Source organism: Copidosoma floridanum, unplaced genomic scaffold, assembly GCF_036245765.1.
Source record: "Copidosoma floridanum isolate Cflo_tuat_1 unplaced genomic scaffold, Cflo_Japanese_pri ptg000040l, whole genome shotgun sequence".
NCBI classification, from domain to species: domain Eukaryota; kingdom Metazoa; phylum Arthropoda; class Insecta; order Hymenoptera; family Encyrtidae; genus Copidosoma; species Copidosoma floridanum.
The window spans coordinates 7,659,995-7,676,676 of record NW_028321917.1 but is presented as its reverse complement, the minus strand read 5'-3'; the positions used below and the strand labels follow the sequence as shown (position 1 = coordinate 7,676,676).

Below are 16,682 nucleotides of genomic sequence, written 5' to 3'. Positions count from 1 at the left end.
GTATTTAAATTTCAGCTCTTAATCTTTAAAAAAACCTAGAGTTATAAATTTTCAAAATTTCGAGCGGAATCGATTGGTATTTGCAATTTGTGAGGATACCGCTAGACCAATCGGCTCCATCGGCAGCTCATTTTTTTCGTCTTGTTACGGCACACAAGCTTTTTTATTTCAACTCAAACTGTTAATTTCTAACGCAAAACCCGGTCTTTGACATTTTTTACCATTTTTTTTTTTGGACCATTACCGGACATGGTAAAGTATATTATACTTCAGTTTTTTTCCCAGTTGCATCGGAATGACCAATTGAGTTTAATTTTTTTCCTCCAAACTCGGAATTGGTAACGCCAAAAAACTAATTCTCCTCCACCGCGCTCGCTTTTATCCATACATACATGCGAGTCATTAAGTAGATGCAGAGCAGTGTATATAGCCGCATGCGACATATAGTCAACACACTGACGCTACGTTGACTTGTTTTACTTGTTCTCTTGAAACTCGGGATCGCGCGGTCGAACGAAACGAAAAAAAAAAAAGAAAAAAAACCGCGCACAACATTTTTATGAAAAATTGTTGAGATTTTTCACCTGTTCTTATGCGAACGAAAAAAAAAAAAAATAAGGGGAGAGACGTCTTGGATGAAGCTTAAGAACAATATGAGAGAAAAAAGGGGAAGGGGAAGTTGAGTCCGTTTCGTTTCGCTCCGTTGTCCTTGGGTAAGATTTTCAAATTGTTTTTGCAAATGCCTCGTCGCTGCCACGCTTATGAGGTACATGCATATGGCAGCCGTATAGTCCGTGCGGGGACAGCAGCATCCTATGGCGTGGGAGAGAACACATAATATATTTTGTTCGTGTGCCCCCAACAACGCTCTCCCTCTTTTATTTCTACAATACGGCTACGTATATATATAGGTATACCCAATGTTTTATGCACTGGTGTGCATTCGCACGCAAACTCTCATCTCTCGTGTGGTGAGTGTTGCATCCCCCCATTGTATAAGTAGTAGAAGTGCGGTGCGCGACGGACAAGCGTCCTCTTCCTTAATATATTATATACGTATGCAAACGATCGAGGATGAACTAGGTGACTCGGTTCCTTTTTTTTAAATTTGTTTTTTTACTTGTTGTTGGTTTTTTTTTTTTTTTTCTCAGTTTTTTAATCTAATTGCTAACTGTAAGACGCTGTTTTTTTTTACGTTCTCACCCTTCGTTGCCTCGTTGTATAATACTACCTACGTATATACAACGTCCATCCCTCGGTTTTTATGTACAAGGACCAATGTGGCATCCATTGGACCGAATGTATTTTACATTCGATAATAGAAACAGTGTGTGCTGCGTAAGACAAAGTTTTTTCAGATGCTTACATGCATCGTGTTTTTATGTAGTAGAACATTTTTGTTTTGGTTTGGTGTAAGTAAGTATACGGTTCGACGCTCATGTAAATAGTCGTCGCACCGAAGCCGGAGTTGCCGGACGCGCGGACCGGACAGAGAGAGGAAAGTTGCGCGTATACATCTGCAGGCAGGCAGTTTAAACAAAAGCATTGGGGATATTGGGGGAGAGGGAGAGGCGCGCGCGCACACATCTTTCTCTCTCTCAGAGGCTGCAATAGTTCGCGGCTAGTCGGTGGACTCGGCTTAGAGCCGGTACTCGGTACTCTGGTAGTGTTCCTACTTTATTTACACGCTTACATTGAAGGAAAGAAAGAAAGAACGCGCAGTATGTAACTACCTAATAGTAAGTAAACAATAAATATGTACACATAAGCATAGAGTCGCAACTGCGTCGCCGTGTCGCGATTCGCGAGTGCGAGTAAAAGGAGATACCATCTACATCTACAACTCCTTTATATGTGGGTGTATATACGTCGCTAACGCCAACCATCCACCTCCACGTCTACTCTACACTACACGGCTACATAGTGTCCACACACTGGCATATATACATATATAGGAGTATATACCTACATTGCAGAAACAGAACAGAGAGAGTCGCGTTGTCGCGTAGTACAACCAACCAACGTATACGCGGACGCGGAGAGAGAGATCCAAGTAGTCGGAGTGCCTGTTCAGGCAGCCTTCAAGGGTAAACAACATATCAACAACGGAAGGTGGAGGGAAACGGGAGGCGAGAGAAATGGCCAGTTGCAACGGGGAAGTGGACGACGTCGAAATGGAGACGGAAGAGGATAATGCCTCCCAGGCATTGGATGACGAAAGCGGCAGCAAACTGTGCCGCCTCTGTGGCAAGCTGGAGCTCCAGATCGTCGACCTATTCGGCGAATACAGCACCCAGCGCGACCTCGTCCACAAGATAGAGACGAGGCTCTCCATCCTGGTAAGCTAAAGACCGCGTGTCCTTTATCGTCTCGCAGAGCTGTACTTACATTATATTGTATGGTGTACGGAAAAGAGAAAAGGAGAACGAGCACGAGGAGAAGAACAAGGGCCTGTTGATGTGTCTCGATGTTTTTTCTTTCCTGGTGGTCTCAGGCTCGGCTCTTTCTCTTTCTTTTTTTTTTTTTTTTCTTTCAGTACACCTATGATCTGCTTTTAAGTAGAAGTTTGCTTTGCACTTGCTTGTAATTGTTGTAACAACGTAGAATGTATATAATAGTTTTGTCATTAATTTGGTAGGTGTACCTGAGGTATGCATATTTTTTTGCACAAAATTTCACATATACTTACTTGTAAGCACACGTACACACAACAAGCATGGCCGTGAGGGGGTTTAGAAAAATGGCCGGCACCAGGAGAGAAAGAGAAAGAAAACGCGAGAGATACACACACACTTTTCGGAGTCGCGCGTCGCGCGTGCGGTGCATAATATATACCTATATATACCAATGCTCGGGAGAGAATTGCAGTGACGCACCCAGACGCTTTTTTCTACCCATGTTTTCTTTTTTCCCCCTTGTCTTCTTCTTCTTCTTCTTCTTCAGGATAGGGTGCGCACTTTTCCTCGCGGCTCTCTATCTCTCTCGACTCCATGCCAAATGCCGGCGTTGATCCTTCCTCTGCTTACTTATATCTTCCAGCGCGTCCTATTCGAACGCTTTGATTCTGCATCTTTTCTTGGTCTTGGATGTAGGAGTACCTTTTGGTGATGCTCTGCTGGTAGAATTTAAAGGATATAAACACCTTTTTTGTGTGCAAATATTAATATTACATGCATATGCTTTTTTACCCATACCGATGATGCGATTCCATTGTTACTTGTGTGCTTTTTTTTCTCCGTATTAATTTATTTTTTTTGGTTTTTTTCCCCGTCTCTCCTTTAATTTCCTTTCCTTTCACACACCTTTCAATTATGAACTTACGTATTTATTGTGGTTTTTTTTTTATTTTTTCGTGTATACACGGCTTTTAGATATTTTTACGATGTAGGTACTTCTTTTTTTTTTTTTTTTTTTTTTTTTTTTTTTCCTTTAACATTAACAGAGGTAGTTTTTTTTTTTTTTATGTGTTGTAACATTGTAAAATAAAAAAAAAAAACCTGTATAATAATTAGTTTTAAAATGAATAGCTTGCAATTGGAAAAAGGTAGCAGTAAGAGTCAAATTAGAAGAGAATTGTTTGGGTATCCATTATGCTAAAAAGATCGCGGCCTCTAGAGCAGTAGGGTAAAAAACAAAAGGTGCGTGGTGTAAAAATCTGTTAATCATTTAACACTAAAGTCACATAAAACCAACCTGCTTTCCAAAACACTTTCGAAAACCGACAAAATTCTGTCACTAACAAAACGAAACTGACTAAAAATCATCACTGTCTGGATTTTGAAAGATGCGTTATGTTTAAATCTAGATAGATGAGAGCGATCCTCTGCCCAAGGCGATCTGCATACAGTGTGTGGGTAAACTTGAATTTGTGTGCGACTTTCAAGAGGAGTGTCTGCTCATCCAAAACGTGTTACACGATCAGTACAACCTACCATCTTTAAATGTTGTAAGTTTGTACCTTCATCAATCTACTGCTCTATTGCTCTTTAACAATTTGTGCAGTCTGCAAAATTTTTATTTCTTCTATTCCATCGTGTGATTTGATTTTAGGATCAAAACTTACATCTATCTGCACTTGTAATAAAATTCCAACTTTTTAAAATTATCTACCAAGCCGAGAATATTTTAATTATTTTTTTTTATTTAAAATAACGTCATTGGGTCCACAATATTGTTTCAGTAAAGTTATCCGTGATTAGATCAATTTTATGCAGTTTTAAATTTAATGTTAGTCATTTGTTGTCTTCAACTGTACGAAAATTGTTTAATAGCACGAGATGGCAGTAAAATTTAGTAAATGGTACCCATCCGATTTTCTAATTTGATCTCTCTTTAGGATGAACAGAAACCTGAAGAATCAATAATATCAATACCAAGTACTTCAACAATTGCTGAAAACAATATTATCAGTTTGATAGAAAATGCTGAAATTATTATAAGCAACGAAAGCATAGTTGAACATTGCATCAGCAATTTGAACAATAATAACATTTGTGATAAAAATTTGAACCCTCCAGAAAATGATACAAATCTAGATGAAACTAGCTGTGCAAAGGTTTCACCTAAAACAAGAAATCTTAGGAGTCAACTAACAAAAACTGATGTAAAAAACGAAACTCTAGATGTACAAATTGATTTTGAAAATGATGAAAATTTATTAGCAAGTATTCAGCAACCGGAAATAACAACTACCACACGTAAACTCAGAAGTAGTCTGAGTACAGAATCGTCCGATACAGACGTTAATGTATCAAAAACCAAACGTGCCTCTATAAAAAAGAAAAGACTGAGAAGTCACAACGGTAGTGTTGACAGTACAACGAATTCTAATGAGAGTTCTAACGCAAATCAAATTGTAGGAGAGATAAATAATCAAGAGGATTACATTAATAAAATCCAAATTCCTACCAATACTTTGAACAAAGTATTGTCAGCTATAACTAATACTCCTGGTATAGGTGTTGCTGTGAAAGAGCCTACAAGTCGCAGCAGTGATGTTGAAGATATAAGTTTTACAGTTGAATTGAGTAAGAAACAAGAGACAGATTCCTTGACTGTACTAGCCAAAGTTTTTCCTAATCAAGGATCATGTTTAGTAGACGAATCGATAGTTACATTCCTAGAAGAGGGAACTACAGATGAAGTTAATACTCTTGTTAATAATATTGTCAATCCAGCTGCTTCTAGGGACAATAGTCGCAGTTTGATTGATAAATTGCAAAACGCAGAGGATATCTCTAATAGCTCGCTAAATCCAGAGGAACTCTATAAAATGGACGGTCTAGAGATTCATGTCGATGACAATGTTGAACAGATTCATGTGAACAATCAAATGAGTTACGCTTGTAAAATATGCCGAAAAGTATACGAACGCAAGGACAAGTGCATAGTCCATGTAAAAACACACCTTGGAATCAAGCAGTACATGTGCATTTTGTGTCAAGCGAGATTTGTCTGCAAATCCGACGTTATGAAGCACATACGTTGTTCGCACACCAATCCCCGACCCATCGCATGCTCCAAATGCCCCAAAAGATTCAGATCTAAGTTTGATTTGGCTGAGCACATGAACGTTCACAAGGGCATCAAACCATATCAGTGCGCCGATTGTGATCAAAGCTATCATCACAAAGTTTCGCTACAAATGCATGTTAAATCTCACATGCCTCCTCAAAACTTGGCTTGTGAATACTGCGGAAAAGTCTTCCCTTACCGCACGAGATTACTCAGTCACATTGGCAGCGTTCACATGAAGGACAAGCGTAATTTTCGATGTCGCTTCTGTTACAATCTATACTCGAGCCTAACCGTCTTGAACGAGCACATTAAAACACGGCATACGACCACCTACACCTGCGAGACTTGCACCAAAACTTTCAAAGTAGCTTCCAAGTACAAGACTCACGTGTTGCAGCACAGTAACCCTAAACCATTTGGTTGCAACATTTGCAAAAACCGATACGCTTCCAAGGCCTTTTTAAATGAGCATCTTCTGAAGCACCAAGGTGTCCGCAAGCATGTTTGCCCGAAATGCAATGCTTCGTTCGCGCAGGCAAGTCATTTGGCTGCCCATCGTCATGTTCATGGAGAAAAAAGTTATCCCTGCCCTGAGTGTGGCAAATTGTTCAATCGCCGCGATAACATGAAGGTTCACAGAAGACGGCACTTTATGTCCATCGAGAAAAAAACCAACGTCAAGCAAAGGATTGGTTCCAACGATGAAAATGTGATTGACGCTAATGAGAATTGAAGATTGAAAGTATATTCACCTACTTAATATGTGATCAATCAGGATGACTTTTTTTATACATATAAACATATCATAAGAATTGATTATTGCGATGGAAAAAATATGTTCCATTTGATTCCAATTTCTAATGCTTAGTATTAGGTCATTTGTTAATCTAGACTTTATATACTTATCGTAACTTTTTTTTTTTTTTTCTACTCATCAGCTATCAATTTTTGATTATGAAATTTTTTATACGAACTTCGTTAAGCTGTTACATAAAATTTAATATTTTTTTTAACAATTAGATTTGTTAGTGTTAAAATTGTTTGTACTGTGTGATGAATCACATAACAATCATGCGCTATTACAGTAGACAACAATATCTTATACTTTAAATGAAAATTATTGGGCTTCCAAAAGTCATTCAATTCGATAATAGAACTTAATATTTTTCAAGTTCTTTTACAAACTTTCCAAGAATTAAATTTTTGGACATTTTGGAGATTTCTAAATAAATATTAGAACTTGTTCACTGTAGATAATCATGTACATTAAAATTTCTTGTACATTAGGCAAAACGCAAACTCCAATGAAATTTAAAGATTTTACGAGCTTAATTTCAAAGTACATCCATATTTTTTTTTTTGATCTAGATGTACTTTATTAAAACTTACAAAGTGCCTAAGCGTATTTACACAGTCTGGAACTTGACTTGTAAAAATGGCAGTATTTTATTGGATGATTCCACGAAGCAACTTCTCTCTCATTAAAAGATTTTTTTTTTGTGCGAATTATAAGTCAAGTTTCACCAAGTGTATAACGAAATGTTAAAGTCTGTCGAAAATACCGTTAGTGTTAAAATTTTCAAAATGACAGCTGTAATAGATGAAGTGCCTTGAGAAAAAAGTGATTTACGAAAAGATATTTGTAAAAGACTATAAAAACTATTTATAAGGCTACTGCCACTTTGTAGTTTTTTTTATAAGAATCTTATACCTATTGTAGTTGTAGTATCCTTATTTTTTGAGACGTATGGCATGGAAAAAAAGTTAATCTCTTTTTCATAATGTACGAAAGCAATAAATATTTTTTGTATTAAGTTTTGAACCCATGAGATCTTTGTTGGAAAAATATTTCTGTACAGCAATAGAATTATTTTCTATAAACTAGCAATGTCATGAGTTATGAGAGTTAGAAATAAAGTTACTCACATTTTTTTTAGTACTAGAGACCTTTTCTTTACCAATCTCGTACTCCTTTCCTGTTTGAAAAGCTAGAATAATGGATCGCATCATGTAGTTGTAGAAAAATTTCATACGATTTAGAAAAATTTGTATTTATTTTTCGTCACAGGTCCGACCAGACGATGGACTCTCACACTACGTATGTTTACTATGTATAGGAGGCTTGGAATTTATAAGCGATTTCCAAAAACAGTGCCATGATACTCAAAAAAGTTTGCATTCCTCACTGGTAAGAAAATACATTTACGATACAAACATATTTTTTCTTGATCTGTATGATTGTTAAATTATTAAATAAGCGTAACTGTAATCAGAATGCGTCAAATATAGAAGTGCCAAATAAAAAACCTGAAAGCGATGGAGAATCCGATAAAGAGAATGCTTCTCCCAGCAAAAAATCAACTTCAGATAATCTTCCAAATAGTAATAATATTTGTGATAAGCCGTGTGATGAAATTACCATTAATGCGAGTCCACAAATAAGCAACTCAATGATGTTAGATACATTTGATACGGAACAAACAGCAAATATTTTAATGCAAATAAAGAATTCAAGAAGTTTGGAAACAAAAAGAGTTGGTAGAAATACGCCTAAATACGTGACTGAAAGTACAAAGATAAACGTTAAGAATAATAAAAAGATGAAAAGTATCAATAATTCTCCAAAAATTACAAGTTCTAAGACAAAAAATATCAAAGAAAATGTTGATCCCAATGATGTCGGATGCAATAATCAAGGAGACGTTATTTTTGAAGGAACGGTGGTAGTTGATTCTTCCGAAGGCACATCAATTATCATGCCTATAAAAATTGATTCGATCAACGCAAATTTGCAACTTGACGATGCAGTGATGGCAGATGGTACGGGTGAAATAGTAAAAGTTCAGGAAATCATTTTAAACACCGAAAATACTAAAATGGTCTTTGAAAATGAAGTTGCAGATACCGACTCCTTGTACACCCCAACAATTCTCAACGGCTCCAATGACCAATCGTTTTTTTCCAAAGAGCACCTATCAGGCAAAATTGATGAAATTGACGGAGCAAAAGTATCTGAATCTTATTTGCAGTTCTCCCCATCTAGTCCATTTAACTCATCAAAACATGAAAAGATGTCGAAATTACTCACAAAAGAACAGAAAGAAGAAATAGAGAAATCTTATGTGATGGACCATTCACTCATTGACGAGGAAAAAATATCTAGTTATATGACGAAACAAATGAACAACAAAAGTAAAAAATCCTACGTCTGTACTTACCAAAACTGCAATCGGATTTTTGACAGGCGTGATAAGTGTAGAGTAAGTATCATCGTAATAAATTAAATAATCAAAATTTTAGGTATTCAATGGAATTTTAACAAAATTGTAAAATACGTTTTCAGGTACACATTCAAGGACACTTGGATATGAAACCGTACTTGTGCAAACAGTGCAACTTTAAAACAGTTACCGTCTCAAATGTTAAAATCCACATAAATAAAGTTCATCTCAAAGTTAAGCCATATTCGTGCCATTTGTGTCCAAAAACGTACAATACGCATAGCGCTTTGGTGGATCATATTAACGGACACCAGGGCCTGAAACCTTACGAATGTGACTCTTGCTCATTCAAATGCGGAAGCAAACAATCAGTTAGGAGTCACATATTAAATCACCACCAAAAATTAGCCAAAGTAATGGAAATACTTGATTTAATTATTATAAAAATTCTTTCACCTACCGTTATTAAAATGTATTTATTTTTAGGATTTTCCTTGTGACATATGTGGTAAATTATTTTACCGAAAAAACCAAATGCAAACTCACAGAGTGATTCATGACAAAAGCCGCAGATTCAAGTGTAACCTTTGTTCCTCTTATCTCTTGAGCAGAGAGTCCCTTCAGCTGCACATGCAAAGGTCACATCAGAAAAATTATGCCTGTGACAATTGTGAAAAGTCATTCGTCAGCAAAAAGGCATTAAACAATCACAAAATTGTAAGTCTCTTATCTTTTATAATACATTTGCAGAGTCTTAATTTTTTTGCGCTACATATAACATTTTTCAACAGACTCATTTCCCACCTCGATACAAGTGCAACTATTGCGGCAATTTTTACAAGAGTAAACATACCCTCAGAGATCACACGTGGTATCACCATGAATCTATTTACAAGTACATTTGCTCCAAGTGTGGTAAAAAATGTAAGTCAAAGGCTAATCTCTCAACGCACATGGCGGTACACAGTAGCATAAGGTTTGTTCTGCTTCTTTAACAAATGGCTCGCCATGCTTTTGGTGCACTTTAACATTTATATCTTTTGCAGATTCGGTTGCCCTTCTTGTGGAAAAGCTCCCAGTAATCGTTTTGATAATTTGAAAGAACACATGAAAAAATGCATAAAGGATAGGCCTGACTTACAACACTATCTAACACGAAGACCGATAAGTTACTCAAAAAACAGAACTGCCAGAGTTAAAGCAAAAAATTAAAATACTATTTCAGGGTTCATAGTGACGAACGAAATAAGGCTCAATATTTTGTAACACGTTTTTATACTATTTTTTTACAGTAGTATTTTCCATTAGGGAATAAACATATTTTTTATATATCATCGAAATGATGAATTTGTGTAAACGATGCGTCTAAACTTGTGTCACGGGAAGTTATCCGTGAAAAACAAGGTAAATTAAGTATAAGTGCAAAAAAAAGGAAAAAAAGAAGAAAAAAAAATGATAAAAAGTAATTTTTGTACTCCATTATTAAAGTATAAGCTGAAATATAATCCCCTCGAATCAATACGTGTTAATTAAAACACGATCTCATGGCAGTATTTTTATAACAATTTTTTAATCGCGAAAAATAATCGTAAGGCTTGAAATGTGAAAATATTTTTACACGTCGGAAGATAAATTTTGAAAACTTACGCCTAAGATTGATTCATATTTTGATAAGCTCAATATTTTCGAGGATATAAGTAATAAGAAGCATAAAGACTATATTTTTTAAGGAACTAACATGTACTCAATATGTTCAAGACTGAACAACAAACAAGCAAACGTGTACCTACATTTTATAATTTTCTAATAAAGTTTTGAAAAAAAAAAAAAAAAAAAAAAAAAAAAAACCAACACTTTTTATTCACTTTTGACCTGAATATCAAGCTAATATATCACTCTTGACGGCGTTGACTTGAGATGCCTCGCTCACGTTTAACTTCCAACAAACTTACCGGCCTCTACCTTCTATTGTATACTTAACCGGTTTTGTTGTCATTGAAACAAAGCGTTTCGAAAAAAGAAAAAAAAAATTTGAAGTTTGTTGAATATACTTTAAGGCCCATTATAAAAAAAATAAATGATGACTCGGAAGAGTAAAAATAAAAGAATATAGTTTGTACAGCGGAGGTAAGTATGTACCGCTAGAGAGGTGGTAAGGTGAAAGTCCGAGGTGTCCTGGATTCCATCACTTTTTCGTACGGGTAAAGCTTTAGCGTGAGCCGGGATCAGTACACGTCAAACGCGTGACTCTGAGATTCACTTGTGTGCACCGCGCATATTTTTATTTATTTGACTTTGCCGAACCAGTCGATCAACCGATCGAAAGATTCGAAAGTCGAGGAAACAAAAGAAGGAGGTTTATTCGACGATGAGCACTTTGACGCCGCCCAAGTATCGTGTCCTGGGCGTTGAGAAAACCAAGGCGCTGCTCGATCTTTTTAAGGGTGAAAAAACCGGTTGGGTACAAGTGGGGGAGAAAAATTGGCTTTTCCCGTACAGGTACGCGGAACAGGGCGAGGGATTCTTCAACTTCGAGGCGAGACCGTCCGACGTTTGGGTGCTGTCCTATCCGAGATCAGGTATATACTCTACTTATTTAAATTAGCGATTTTACAACATTAAATTTTCGACGCAATTTGGATACTGTTGATTTTGCAAACTAAAAAAAACGTAATTACTTGGCTTTTTCTTTTTAACGTGTCAAACAAATCTAGTGCGACCATTGCATTAACCGTTAACACGACCTCGTTCGAAAGCGATTCGAATTTCGTTTCGATCTCAAGCAGAAATTCTTTTAATTCATTAATTGGTAATAATTTTTTTAAACAATTAATTAAAATTAAAAATAAATAACAACAATTCACAAAGTTTCGATTCAAGACAACTAATAAAAAGTTACTATTGAACCTTCTTAATACTTATTAGCTGTTATTTTTTTAGATCAATCAGTAAAAGTGTCCGCAAAGATTTTTATTTTTTATTATTTAATATAATATAATACAACAAAAGTAACTGTTGATTTTTTCATAAATTTCAAAAGTCAAGTGCCAGATAGTGATAAGTAGCAATAAAAGTTCTTTCCATTAACTATGTTTCTCTGTGTTTCTAGAATGACATTTATGACGAAAAAAAAAAAAAAAAAAAAACTGATAAAAAAAGCATTGCTCATTGAATTTTATGACTTGTCTCATATCTGGACTTTTATGTATTTCTTCTTATCAGTAATTATTTTTTATTCATTACAATATAATTGTCGCTCGGGAAGCTTTCATTAAAAAAAAAAAAAAAAAAAAAAAAAAAAAATTAGCAAGATTTACTTTGTTGAATGCAATTGAAGAGGAAAAAAAATATTTAATGTCGTCAGGAACAACATGGACCCAAGAGCTCGTTTGGCTCGTAGCGAACGACATGGACTTCGACACAGCCAACACTCGCCTGTTAGCCGAACGATTTCCCTTTTTAGAGTAAACCCAAGCACATTTACACTACACTTGCAACAAAAATAATCAAAATTGTTTTACCTCGTGCATTGTTTTCCCCCCTCCCATAGATTTAGCATGTTCCATCATCCAGAGTTGACGAAAGAATTTTTAGAGCACAACAAACGTGACGCGGAAAAACAAGAGCTTTGCAAGGAACTGGCGAAGCCCGGCTACGAGGTTTTGGCCAACATGCCGTCCCCGAGGTTCATCAAATCCCACTTTCCGTTCAGCTTGATACCAAATGTAGTCAACAGCGGCTGCAAGGTACAGTTTTCACTTTACTTTTAATTTGCGTTTTCAAGTATGCATACACACTTTCATTCGTGCAAATTTCTTCTCAGATGATTTACGTGGCCAGAAATCCAAAGGACGTGGCGGTGTCCTGGTACAAGTTGAACCAAGCGTTTCTCACCCAAGGCTACGTCGGCGACTTTGCTCAATTTTGGAAGTTTTTTAAAAATGACTTGAGTAAGTGCATGTCTATAGACCTTCGTTGCAGGTTGAAACTCGCTACTACAAGAAATTTTGTTGATCTAGCTGCTTGGAGTCCTTACTGGGAGCACTTGAAAGAAGCATGGGACAATCGGAAGAATGAGAATTTGTTGTTTATTTTTTACGAGGAGTTGCAAGAAAACCTAAGGGACGTTATCGAAAGAGTGGCAAAGTTTTTGGGCAAAGCTTACAGCATGGAACAAGTAGATAGGCTGGTCGACCACTTGAGCATAGACAATTTTCGCAAGAATCTCATGGTCAACACGCAAGAGTTGAAGGACTGCGGTATCGTCAGGAAAGAATCGGAGTTCGTTAGAAGAGGAGTCAGCGGCGGCTGGAAAGACTACTTCACCGACGAGCTTGAGATCGAAGCCGACGAGTGGATCGAAAAGAGTTTAAAGGACACGGACCTACGATTCCCGTTAACGAATAACAATTGGTTTTGAGCGTGTTATGTGTTGTTATTTACGTTTTTTTTTTTTTTTTTTTTTTTTACTCTACACTGTTGATCTTGATGTTATGAATCAGTTAATAATTACAAATAAAGTTAATTTTACATTTTGACAAAAGTTGGATTAATTTCAAAACGAAGTTCCAATTGATAACGGAAAAAAACGTCAATTCAACTGTCATCTGCGCTCTTTGTACAGGGATGGACGTTAAGATGTTTAAAGATGAAAAACGTGTTTAAAATCAACTACTTTTATTCAAATTATAAATAATTTACAAAAGTATGGACTTTTTTCAATTCGCTATCGACTCTTGGATACTTGCATTATTTAGAAAACTGTACAATATAAATTTATTACTTGCTTTTATTTAATCTTAATTTTTCTTTTACCTCATTAACAGGTACTTCGAGTCTTAATCTCACAGTTGTTTGAAATATCTTACACAAATCTTGCTCAGCATTTTTAGCCAGCATCTTGATTCGTTCCCCACGGACTCCTACGAGTAGTCTTGAAATTCGACTTGTAGGGCATTGAATACGAACTAAAACATCCACGGTGTTGTCTGGATAGTAATCCAAATGCTCGACTCCTACATTAACTCTATACGGTAATTCTTGATTTAAGCTATCCAAGAGTTTCGATCTAACAACTCGTTGAATCATATCATTCACTGGCTGGTCTGTTATGGTATCTTTTTTGTACTCCCAGTTTTTATCTTTAGCAGAATCTAAGAAATAATTCTGAAACAGAACGCAACAAATAATAACTTGTAAATAATCATTAAAAAATAAACAAGCAATTATTAACAAAAACATACTCTTAAATCATCAATCCCGTCCCCTGTCAAAGCGGAAATCATGAAAACATCAGTAAAGTTTGGCCAAATTTCTTTACTCGTTAATTTTGCAACAACTCCTAAAAGATCTTTCTTATTAGTCAAGGTGTCTATCTTGTTGAGAATAAGAATGGAATTCGTGTCATCTCTTTTCGATTTGAGCAAAGATAGAATCTTTTCACTAATAAGTTCCCTAGATCGTATGTTAGTCATATCTTGCACAACCCCTACGACGTCTGCCTCTTTCATGGAGTTTTCAGCGTCTCTAGTAAAGCTTTCTTCCAATTTGTATTTCTTTATGTCACCTTTTCCCACCAATCCAGGCGTGTCTAGAAACACCAGCTGTGTATCGTCTATGGAGCATATCGCAGCAGCCTTGCTCCTAGTGGTGTGAACCTTTTGTGACACTGCGCATACCTAGACCAAAGAAAAAAAAGCAATCCACAAACTACACTTTTTACCAGGTCGTTTCAATGACATACCGGTCTTCCAATCAGATGATTGATGAGCGTGCTCTTGCCGACGTTTGGCAGGCCAAGGATAGCGATCTTCAGCGATTTGATGTTTTTCCTGTTCTCCCGATCGTTGAAAAAGCCCTTCTTAGCCTCGATGAGGCTTTCACCAAGGTCATCAGCAAAGTTCGATACCTGTCTGACGATTTGCGTGCTCACGCGTGCGACTTTTTTACCGATGAATATCCACATAGCAGATATGTGTGTGTCCCCGCGATACCAAAGAACTCGACTCGTTTGCGTTTCTAAATCTTAGCGTAAAATCATACTGTCACTGCTGTAACAGATATGATATAATGATTTTATTATTATGCTTTTAGTGTCGAAACGAGATATTATATATATATATATAGAGGTGGTGTCAAAGGTTATGTCGAACGTGGAAAGTGTGTTGAGAAAAATCAGAGGGGGGTGAGAGTCGTGAGAGAGGACAGATCGACAGATGAGTTTAGGAAAATGCGAGATAATTATTCCTTACGCAATCACGAGCTCACGAAAGATGACTACGATGGACCATTGTTGTGTTGTTAAATAAAGAAGAATCCCGTCCACACACACTTACATATATTATAATCAAATTTTATTTATTTTGTATACGGTTCTATTATATATATATATATATTAACGACACGCAACTTTTTTTTCGGCTGCTTGAATCTCTTCTGCTATATTATGTACACACACATACACACACACGCGCGCGCGCGCACACACACACAAAGCGGCATATAGTAGCGGCTAGCGGCTTTTCATGTTCAATCTAAGGTATATTAACGTCGTTGGCTTAGTGGTTAGCGTGCTAGCCTCCGAAACAACACAGCTCAAGGGGTCGTGGGTTCGATTCCCGGTCGGGGCTCTCAGATTTTTTCTGATGGTTCTTGCCAGGTATTGAATCCATGAAACCGACTTATTAGGGGTAAGGCTTAATTTTAAGATAAAAATAAAAAAATACAAAGCGATTGAAAAATAAAAATTGTGAAGAGTTTTCTCGATAACCGGTCCTGCGTGACCGGGGAGATATATAGATACAAGCGAATATGAAAAAGACATGTTATGACAGCGAAAAAATAAGAGAAATGTTTATAATGATATAATGTAACGATATGTAAAAAGATAATGTAAAATGATTCAATGAATAAAGGAAAGAAAAAGTTACATACCCATAGTAGGTCAGTACACTATAATATAAAAAAAAAAAGGTATATTTTTATTACCCGTGGAAAGTGTAAAAAAAGTGAATCAACGTTTATTTATATACGTCACAAAACCCCACCATTTAGATTGATGAATTTTTTCATTATTTTTCCTACTTTGGGTGTTTTTGAGGGAATTTTGAGGGTAGCTCAATTAAGGAATCAAGCAGATTGCCTCATTTCTTCGTTACGATGCATTTTTAACAATTTCAGGAAAAAAAAATTACTTTTTGACTTTTTGCAGAATATCCCCCCTCTCCAGTGCGTTTTTTGCCTTATATGCCCATAGGTTTTTTGTTTCCCTAATTATTACCTATACGAAATAGCGGTAGTTAAAAGTCGCTACGTTTTTTTTGTTTATAAATAAATTGCAAAACAATCGGTTTTGTACTTTTTGATTAATTAACAATCGAAATTTTTGAAAGAGCTTAGTTGCATAATGCGCCAAAGTTTCCAGTACTGTCTAATTGTGATCAAATCTGGCTTCAAAATTCAAAAAACTATTAAAATTCAATATCCCGTTGAAGTTAAAAAAAAAAAAAAAAAAACCTAATTTTTACCGATTTTATAACGATTCATTTGACCATATTGGTTTTTATGACTACGTAAAAACCATACAACTTTTTCAATTGTAAATATTATTAAGGATTCGCTTTTGCACATTTCAAAAGCTGATGTAATTTTCTGGTACATCTAACGGTAAATTAACTGTTTTTTTTTTCCCTTCAATATTACACTTTGAAAACCAAGACTCGACATAAAAGAGTGCACCCCTGAAAAAACGGTAAATGCCAATGGGTCACGAAAAGCTCTGCACACGCTCCCCCCCTCCCCCCTATCCCGACCCCAGCACAGCTGAAAGCCAGATGCCCAGATGTGAATCGCTGTTGGATCGATTGAGAGAGAGCAAGTTCATCACGATGTTGGACGGATCGTGTCCGAAATGAAATATCCGAATAGGACACCGTCCAAGCGAGC

General features: G+C 36.3%; 3 protein-coding genes across 3 annotated transcripts; 2 read left to right on the top strand and 1 right to left on the bottom strand.

Annotated features, from left to right (window-relative positions):
* Positions 1-1,579: 1,579 nt before the first annotated feature.
* Positions 1,580-10,633, top strand: LOC106644797 (uncharacterized). The gene is made up of 9 exons (XM_089597840.1): positions 1,580-2,339; positions 3,806-3,946; positions 4,337-6,247; positions 7,586-7,705; positions 7,791-8,777; positions 8,861-9,151; positions 9,225-9,455; positions 9,530-9,714; positions 9,785-10,633. Exons 1-9 carry the CDS (start codon positions 2,139-2,141, stop codon positions 9,948-9,950), a joined length of 4,233 nt encoding a protein of 1,410 aa, XP_089453966.1. The 5' UTR covers positions 1,580-2,138; the 3' UTR covers positions 9,951-10,633.
* Positions 10,634-11,106: 473 nt separating this feature from the next.
* LOC106644798 (sulfotransferase 1B1) lies at positions 11,107-13,158 on the top strand. The gene is made up of 5 exons (XM_014360466.2): positions 11,107-11,317; positions 12,103-12,202; positions 12,289-12,484; positions 12,562-12,688; positions 12,758-13,158. Exons 1-5 carry the CDS (start codon positions 11,107-11,109, stop codon positions 13,156-13,158), a joined length of 1,035 nt encoding a protein of 344 aa, XP_014215952.2.
* A 240-nt stretch (positions 13,159-13,398) lies between these two features.
* On the bottom strand, positions 13,399-15,064 carry LOC106644830 (GTPase Era, mitochondrial). Its single transcript, XM_014360509.2, has 4 exons — positions 14,990-15,064; positions 14,482-14,788; positions 13,982-14,416; positions 13,399-13,904 (listed from the first exon to the last, which is right to left on the bottom strand). The coding sequence occupies exons 2-4, from the start codon at positions 14,701-14,703 to the stop codon at positions 13,518-13,520; spliced, it is 1,044 nt and encodes a 347-aa protein (XP_014215995.2). The 5' UTR covers positions 14,704-14,788; positions 14,990-15,064; the 3' UTR covers positions 13,399-13,517.
* Between the last annotated feature and the right edge of the window lie 1,618 nt (positions 15,065-16,682).